This window comes from Octopus bimaculoides, chromosome 2 (assembly GCF_001194135.2).
Source record: "Octopus bimaculoides isolate UCB-OBI-ISO-001 chromosome 2, ASM119413v2, whole genome shotgun sequence".
Classification (NCBI taxonomy): Eukaryota; Metazoa; Mollusca; class Cephalopoda; order Octopoda; family Octopodidae; genus Octopus; species Octopus bimaculoides.
In genome coordinates, this window is record NC_068982.1 from 15,060,321 (window position 1) to 15,070,293 (window position 9,973).

The 9,973-nt window shown below is 33.9% G+C and overlaps 1 protein-coding gene across 1 annotated transcript; it reads left to right on the forward strand.

Annotated features, from left to right (window-relative positions):
* The first annotated feature begins 207 nt into the window (after nucleotides 1-207).
* Nucleotides 208-9,304, forward strand: LOC106876008 (cilia- and flagella-associated protein 46). Its single transcript, XM_014924369.2, has one exon. The coding sequence runs from the start codon at nucleotides 446-448 to the stop codon at nucleotides 8,675-8,677; it is 8,232 nt and encodes a 2,743-aa protein (XP_014779855.1). The 5' UTR covers nucleotides 208-445; the 3' UTR covers nucleotides 8,678-9,304.
* The last annotated feature ends 669 nt before the right edge of the window (nucleotides 9,305-9,973 follow it).

Below are 9,973 nucleotides of genomic sequence, written 5' to 3' on the forward strand. Positions count from 1 at the left end.
ACCTGTTCTAATTATATCATTATCGTTCCATTTATTTACATTCCTCGTCATCTTGTAAAGTTTCGCCAATAAGGAGATTTAGATGTTTATTTTATTCTTTTTCGCGACACCTTGAATTCCAGATTTTATTTCATGGTTTTTATTTTAACATCGGTCTTACTCAGGGGACGTCACTTCAAACGCCTTCGTTACATAGCAACAAAGAGTTAGCTGCCCTTCCATGTAAACAAAAGTACTCGACGCTCAACAAGTCAGATTATTGAAACTTTAAATTATTTGATTGTGTCTGAGTATGAAGTTGTTCGAAAGCTGATATTTATTTTTCATTTCATTTAAAGTTTAGCAAAAGTAGGTGATTAATTTTATTTTATTTTATTGCTGTAAAAGGATTTGTTTATATTTTTACTATTAATTCAATGTCACATGAAATTTAGGAACGATCAAAATGGATGTAGAAGTAAAATATTTGATGGATTATGTATCGAACTGTAACGATATAGAAGAATGTCAAAAATACATTCGGAGAGCCTTTGATATAATTTTGCAAATAGATCACTTACAGTTTACAACAGATCTTCCACATGCAACATCAACCAACATTTTAATACAATGCTCCGATTTGGCTATTAAGAATGCTGCTTATGATATTGCAGAGGAATGTCTCAATCTCTTTTTTACGAGAGCAGTTGCAACTGATCCCAATAGATGTGTGGCATATTTATATATGGCGCAGTTATCGGCACCTACGAATATTTTTGATACTTCACATTTAGAAAAAGCGGGACAACATATCACGAGAGCAATCAACTTAGCCGTTAAAAATCCCGCTTTGCAGAATGAAATCTATAACGCTTCATTACTTTATTGGAGGTTATGCCATCCATTTTTGCGTCCCGGTTTCTACCAATACGTCGTAAACACTTTACATGTTATTGTCAAAGCTATTAATGATCTGATCGACATTAACTATAACTGGAAAGCGATATTGTTCATAACGCTTATTGAAATGTATTTAAAAACTGGCAGGAAATCTGAAGCTGTTGAAATTGCTAAAACAGCAATTGTTTTTGTTAAAAAATATGCTTTACCTTTCTTTAAAAGAATATTTGAACTTATTGTTCGTTATCAACTGGTTGATTCCATTATCAACCAAGCACAAATTAAAAATTCGCCTGAGCTGCTTATTTTTTACACTATAATGAAGTTGAATTACACTTCTGAAACTAAAGACATCCGCAGAGAAATAAATAAGGTAATGGTGCAGCTTAACATAGCAGCTCAAAGTAGTGATAACTTTGGATATGTTGAAGAGTCAGCTCACATTAGCACGTCTCCTCGTGAAGGCAAGAAAAGGACTCCTAGGGACCTTATCAGACATAAATCTCGATATGTTTCAGAAGACAATTTAGAGCGACAATACTTATTACTTGAGTTGACACGTCTGTGTCTAAAGTATAATTTAGTACCATATGCACAAAAGTGTATTCAAGCAGCTAAGAAATCTTCCAATTATAAGAAAGGGTTTTACACTCAGTTTAAGTTTGCAGAAAGTGAAATAATGGTAAAATTACTTGGTGTCAACCAAGAATCCTATAGCAGAAAATCAGTTAAAATTCGATTAAAAGCAATAAAACTTTGTGAAGAAAACATTACCATAGCTATGCAACAGCATGATGCTCATTCTGTACAGTGTGGATGTGTCACTCTGTGGAATCTTTCTCTTCCATTATTGCAGTCAAATTTACGTTGTCATTTATCTAAACCATTAACATTGGTTGCACAGGCACTTGAAGACATTCAGAGTCTATTTATTCAACTTCGGTGCCAGGTTCATCGAGAATTAGCATTGTGTGAGGAAAAGGAACATATAAAAATTGCCATAAGCCACTTAAAAAAAGCTATTGCTCTGGATGGTTCAAAAGTGTATCACAATCAACTGAGTTTGAAATTGAACCGCTTGACATTACTATCAGAGATGTATTTCAACCCTGACAATCCAGAGGATATTGCTGGAAAGATCATTGAACAGGCTCGAGAGGTAAAATCACTTGGAACAAAGGAAGGTATGCGGGCCCTTCTTATAAAAGCAGGAATCACATTGGCACCAGATGCATTCCAAACAGTTCTTGATAGTGAAAGTTTGCTTTATGAAAAGGTCAAGCTTTCACCAAATACGACAGATCAGCTTGCTGAACGTGTTCAAAAATATAATGCTAATATAAAAAAAATTGATGGTCATTTACTTAGAATTGGAGACAGATGTGATTATATTCGGATGCATCTTTGGGCAGATTTATCAAAGGTTGCTCGGAAGCATGGTGCTTGGGATGTATGCCGTACAGCAGCCATGTTTTGTCTTCTTTATGATGACAATAGATGGCTAGCAGCATACAAAGATGTTAGTGTTACTGCTACAGAATGCAGTTCAGCTGACAGTACATTGAAATCTGAAGAGAATATGGAAGAAATTTCAACTTCCAGAAAGAAAAAAAGTACGATTGATAAATTGCCCCTCAGTGAACGGGAACATGTTCGTCTTTTAGCAGAGATCAACTTTATTCAAGGAGAAGCTTGTTTAAACTTGCTTTACCAAGAAAACGTAAAACTAAATGATTTGCCAGTTTATCCTCAAGATTATAGCAAACATGGTAAAAATTATGAAGCAGCTGATCCAGCTGAAGACAAAGACTGGGAACTATACTGCCAGTGGATTCAGCAAATGAATTCCAAAATTACTTCTAGTTTTCTTCGAGGTCTTATTCTTGGATACAACCTGAATGACAGTTATATTGTTGGTAATGCTGCTACTTATCTTTGGAATTACAACCTCCATATTATTGAACAAAATCGTCAATCTGAAATTGTTGGTTGTTTTGCAACTCTTTTGGAAGGTATGCAAAAAGTTGATTATAGTGAATTTATTATCTTACTTATAAATATCTGTATAAATTTGGCTACAGGACTTATGATGCCATGGATGCCTTCAATTCCAGATAGAAATACTGAATCACCAATTCGACTTTATGCATATCCAGAAAAATCTAATGTGCCAAAAACTCAATCAAAACTTCCACTGGTGTTAATTCCACCTCAAGCTTTACCTGATCTGAAAAGAGCCATAGAAGTTTGTGAATATGCTATTGATATTACTAATAAAAAAAAGCAAATTTTTTCCATACCTTTACCTATAAAAGCCTCATTGTTAAAAACTTGGGTCATAGCTAAGCAAATGTCCCAACAGCAGATTAACAGGAATTCAATTAGAGATGATGATCCTGAGAAACAATTATCACAAATTATTGTTGATATAGAAATGTATACACACACAAAAAATGGGGTTATGGAATTCAAAGACCTATTGCCATTGCCAAACTTAGTTACCACTGTACTGAAACATCACTGGAGAGATGATTTCCTTAAACTACAGCTGTGCACTCAATTAGCTGAAATTCTCTATAACTATAAAAATTATGAGCTTGTGATAAAAATTGCAAAAGCAGTGACAGCTTCATATTTGACAGAAACATCTGTCGTTTGTGCAAAAGAGAGGACTGGAAGTGGCATAAATAATAACCACATAGAAGAAAAAGTTAGTTATTTGTTTCTTTTGATGGGCCAAAGTACGACTGAAAATATGGAAGGGCAAACTGATAGGTGGGAAGCTATAAATAATTTTATAAAAGCTGCAGAGTTTTCCATTCCATCACATAACTATCACATTTTGATGAAAGCTGCCAAAAATTATTGGAATACAATTCTACCTTTGATTAATATTAGCTCTGAAAGAAAATCTCTGAAAGCATCTCTTCAAGAAATTCTTTCCTATATATCCAAAGTCACAAACAAAATCACAGAGTTAAACAGTATTGAAAAAACCAATTCCTATGTGCCTGATCCTAACCGAATCACATTTTATGGCTACATTGGGAGAAATTGGGAGAGTGACCCTGTTCTGATTAATGATAATGATGATGACCAGAAGCTCCAGGTCTCTTTATATAATGTCTTATGTGATAGCTATGAAGACAGCAATGACTGGAAAACGGTTATTAAAATCCTCAACACTGCCATAGCTGACCTGCCACACAGTTATCATAAAATTCAGTTATTCAGACGAAGAATTATGGTCAAAGCAAAATTAGGCGAAAACATGTTAATGGATCTCCAAAGATTTCGAGATGAGAAAGAAGATTTTGTTGCAGTGATGTGGCGAGACATAGCTTTACACAGCAATAAATTATCAGAACAGTGTATTGCATATCAAAAAGCAATTGAAAGTCTGTCGAGTAAAGAATACAACTGGCAGAAAATTGATTATCTCCTTGAATTCAGTGAGTGGCTTTATACATACCAAATGCCTGAACAAATTGTTGTGGATCAAATAGAATGGGCTATAGATATTCTTATGAGCATGACTCCTGAAATAAACAGAGAAAACCTAGGAAATAAAACACCAAGGATTAGTGCTTTTCAATTTGTAGAGGACACTACTCTTCAAGACACTGAAAATCTTCCTAATTCCAACATTAATGAAAATGTTGAGCAGAGGGACGTTCATTTTTATGTTCCTCAGGAGAAAGAAATTATTATTGGAGCTCCACTTCAAGACTGTACTGAAGCTACAGGAAGAATGAACAATGTGAAACAACTGAATTATTTGATCAAAAGTTATGTGTTTTTATGTGCAATTTACACTCCTGCATCTCCTTTTTATCAAAAATATTCTCTCTTTGCTTACTCACTTACAATAAGGCTGTGGCAAGTGTGCATTGCTGCTGCATTAAACTTTTATTTAGAAGTCCCAAAGACCAATTCAGTTAATGTTAAAGACTCTGCAGTCTCAAACAAAATTGATGGAACATCAAAACAAAAGGTAAAAGACAAGAAAGAAAAAAACGAAAACTGTATATCTCCAACAAAAGAAAAGAATAAAAAGAAATTCTTAAGCACTAATGTTTCTTCTCTGACTTCAGAAGAATGGGCTGTGTTTGAAGTACCATGTGATTTAGAAGAAATTTTTACCCATCAAAGTTTAGAGACTACAGGAATTAATGAAAAAACCTTCCCTGCTCCAATGATAAGCTTGTATTACTTTGATAAATTGGTAACTAATCTTCAAAATATTGGGTTTCACCATTTAACTTTACCAGTGTTAGCTTTGAACCATATCATAGCCTCATTTGTAGCACATTCTAAATCCTTTGTTCTTTATACTCATTGTAAAAGAATGGAATTGTGTGCTGAACTCAATTTGCCACAGTGTTCTTCCTTCCATGAAAACGCCATCAATCAGGTGTCTGGTATTGCTCCTAATGAGTTGATTGAAATAAGAGAGAAATTTTATGAATACGTTCAAGAAAGGAATAACTATTGTAATAGATCAGACATTTCATCGGAAGCAGAAAACGAAAAGCTACTTCACAAATGTCATTTAGGGCATTATTTTCAAGACACTTTTGTCTACCAAATTTGGACAAAGACTGCTGAAGCATTGATCGAGCAAACACATTACCAGCTTGCCAGGAAATACTTAAGTGAGGCCTATAAGTTTGCTGTGGGTTTCAAAGATATATTCTACCAAGGAAAATTATGCTTTTTAAAAGCCAAACTTGCTTCTGTTGAAGCTCAATACAAAGATGCATTTGATTTATGTATGAAAGCTGAAGATATCATGGTTGGTGATATGGAATATTGGTATGAAATAGCAATGTTAAAAACTGATGCTGCTCTTCACACTTTTCCTAAAAATGGATATGAATTTGTTGAACAGTTTCTACAAAGAATCATTAAAGAATTTGAAAAGTTATCTTTGATCAGACCAAACCAAGCTCTCGGTTATCGTTATACAATTGCTTTAATTCAAGCCAAACTTGGTGAAGTTCAAATTAAATACTATATAGGCCGATATAATGACCTTCCTTTGGCTCCTCTACAAGAAGTATTTCAGTCACCACTGAATTATTTTAATATTTCAACTGAATTTCTTCTCAAGCATAAGTATACAAAAGCTGCTGTCAAAGTCATGCATAACCATGCCAAATTACTACATCAAATTGCTCTGGCAACCACAAATGACACTAACAGTTTGCAGTTATATTATCTACATTCTGTAAAGGTCTTTACTCAAGCCATAGAACATGCTCGAGCTATATTTTATGATATAATGATGATACTTCCTAAAGATTTTAATTTAAGCTTACCTATTCATCGAGAATTGTCTAATTTGCAGAGAAGTTGTGCTGAAGTTATGGTTGAAATCCAAACAATCCAAACAAATCATGAAATTGAAAAAATACAGAAGCATCAACATGATATTGAAAGGATAAAACTAGAAGAGGAGTTTATCAACAAATCTCCTGATTGTTTGGAAACTGAGAAAGAATGGAAAAGAAGCAGGCAGTGGATTGCTAATGAAATTCTGTCCCAAGCAACTTCGGCACATACTCTTGCTAGAACAATACAGTGGATTAAATCTAGAAGTTTGCTTATCATTGGCAAATGTTTGCTCAATTTGTCATTCTTAAAACAAGCAGATCCGTCCCTATTATGGTCATTGTTTGATATAGAGCCAGATACTGAAAATGTAGAATCTGATGAAAGCAAAGAAGGAAAAAGTACATTTTTTAATCACTTAAATCAAATTCCAAAATTATCCAGGAAAATTAAAGAAATTAAATGGAAGGAGGACATTTCCTTGTGTTATTTTACTCAAGCAGCTGAATGTTTAACTCAAGCTTTAAATACTGCTTTTCAACTTAAACGAACAAATGTAATTATGCAGGCTTCATACGAACTTATGAACTCAATTGGTCAATTTGATGTTATTACTTCATCTCATTTCCTTGCTTTGTATCAAAGTTGTCAGGCATCTTGTCATTTAAAGAAATTGCTCAGAATCAGCCAACCAAACCCTTATAGTTGTCGCTTGGCTGCACTTCTGCATCAAAGAAAACACATGTTAAATAATTATGTTGAGAAAAACCTCATCTGCACTGATACTTTTTCTTCGGTAACAAATTCATTGGAAACAGAGTGGCAGGCTTGGAAAAGTACAATGATTTTAACAAATCATTTTGATGCAGCAAAGGAATTCCCTTTCAACTTCAACTTTATAGTTCTACAGCATTCACCTGACAAAAATTTTATATTTTATAGTCTCCTGGACAAGTACAAATCAGTCAAAAGTGCAGCAGCCCCTAAACAACCAATATTAAGTACAACACAGAGTATATTAAAACGATCTTCTCTGGCAAAATTCAGAGTTAATCCCAATAAACTACACCAGCTTCTAAACATGTTAAAGCTTTATAAAAAAGATGTCAGGCAAGCATTGCTCAAAAGAGAATTCCAAATAAAAAATCAGTCTGACTATAAAAACATGCTTGATACTTTAAAATTTGAACCTTGTGATTCAACTATATCAGAAAGTCTTGTGATTGAGAATGATGATGAGTGGATGCAGGAAAAATTTGAAGAAATTGTTGCCTTAATGGAAGATTATTTTGCTGCTGTACTTCAGCCACTGCGAACAGCTTTGCAACAGACTTTTGCACCATCATGTTCGAGCACTGTTTTTAAAGAAAGTTCGGACAATGGTTGTATTATTATTTTAGCTGATTCAGACTTGCTTGAACTTCCTCTGGAATCTTTGAGTGTATTTCGTGAATTTGAAAATATAATATCTGTGTCACGAGACATTTCTTTGCAATTATTTTATCATAGATTCCACCAAGACGAAGTCTCTGAGGAAACTAAAGACAAAAAGAAAGATAAAAAACAACACCCACAGCCACCACCACAACCAACCCGTATACCAGTAAGTAAAGAAACTGGCAAGAAACGGAAGAGAGAGCTTGTTGATCATGTAATGCCACCATGGGGTCAATCTATTGATACAGATTCATTCAAATACATGGTAGATGTCAATTATGAATTTAATGAACCTGAAGAAAATGATCTCTGTAAGATTTTTAAATCTCTCTTAGCTGAATATGAACACTATTATACATCCCAATGGATTGGACTTAGTGGAGATATTCGAAATGCAAGCACTGGAGAATGGGAAACATATCTAAATGAAAGTGGATCTTTCATTTTCCTTGCTCCTTACAAAATAACATCTTATTTAAATCCAATAAAAATTCCTGCTTTTAATATTTCAAACTGTATGTTGGTATGTCAGTTTGATTTAAGTGAAAATTATTCAAGCTATAGACACCTTTCCCTTCATGATGCTTTAAAATCAGATGAAATTTTATCTTTGGAAAATCCAGTTTCAATAGCATTACTGCTTAGTCTAGCAGGAGTACATTGCATCATGGGTAATCAATGGTCATGCCAACTCAATCACAACATAAAGCAGTTGAGGACAGCCATGAAATGTTTGTTGTCTCATGGGTATTCTACTGGGGAAACACTTCGACATATTCAGGTACCACTTTTGAAGATGGAGACAAAACGTAGCACAGAAGACAATCTTAACAAACAAGATAAAAAGTCTGGTAAAAAACCTTCTAAATCTGATAAGAAAAAAGATGCGAAATTAGGTGTAACAGCTAGTTGTACATCTATCAGTCCTATAAAATCCTGTACACTAATTGATGACAAAGAAGTAAGACCTAACTGGTTTAACATGGTGTGCTATGGACTACCAAATTTATTTGTGACACAGACTTAAAAAAGGAAAAGAAAAATAAACATTACTATTCTATATTTCTGAAATGAGGAATTTATATTATGCATTCTGCTTTTATTAGTCAGGCTAATGTCCTGATCTGAATTGTTGCTTTCACTATACATTTCAGCTGCTGTATTCTCCAGCCTTCTTCAGGTATCTTCTGCTGTACAACAACTGAGTTCAACACAAGATTCTTGAAGAAGGCCGGAGCATATGATAGCTGAAATGTAGTGAAATCACACCAATCTGACTCATATAAACGGTATATGTAAAATAAATGTTGATTTAAAAATTCTCAGGGAAGATGAAACACATTTTAAGTGAATTTTAATGATCACTTCTTTCTCTCATATAATTCCACTCACATCCAGAATGCATTATCGGAATCAACTCCAGAACATGACTGGTATGTAATTTTATCAATCCCTGAAGAAACAAATTTAACCTCAGCAAGATTTGAACTCAAAACATTAGAGGCTGTAACTAACCGCAACAATTTTGTCAGTCCACCACCAAAAGCTTCAATAGATCTTCTGACTTTGATAAATATATTGTTTTCGTTTTATTGTTAATTCATCTTTAAGAGTAAAACAAAATAATAAAACAGTCTAATTTGTATATATAAAACTGCTTGTTTGTTTGTCTGTTTGTTATCACTCAAAAATCAGTTAACCAATCATGTTCAAATTTGGCATGAAAGGTTCTTAGACTCAGCTATACATTGTTTTCAAATTTGGACCTATATTCTCTTAAGGGACAAGAAACAGTCCTCATTCAACATAAATTTGGCAGACAAGAGTGATAGGTGGCTCACATAATTTGGAATTTCTCCGTTTTGATGGGGATTTTTCAGATTTATTTTTCACAGTGCCCTTGGAAATAATCCGGAGCATCTTTTTAACAAAAACAAAAACTGGTTCTTTTAACCCCACCCTCCCAATCTTCCCCTCTCCAGATCGATTTTGGTCGACTTTGTGGGCACTATGTGCGATGATTTTTTTTTTGGAGCACTACGTACTTAAAAATTATTGGAGAAGCCTTTCTGATAAAAAAAAAAAAATGCAAATATTTTCAGACAAAAAGGTATGGGATTAAAGGGAGATTTGGCTGTTGTTTCTATTGCATAAACTCATTTATACTATCAAAAAAAATATTTTGGAAAATTTATAATTTTCATCAACCCTAAACCTCACCGGTCATGGGATATGCTAGAAACAACAGCCAAATTTCCCTTTAGTCACACACCTTTTCATCTGAAAATATTTCCTTTTTTTTTAACCGTAAACACTTCTATAG

Bases quoted from the DNA above. Each gene is read 5' to 3' on its own strand.
- LOC106876008 (XM_014924369.2), top strand. From the start codon at position 446: ATGGATGTAGAAGTAAAATATTTGATGGATTATGTATCGAACTGTAAC.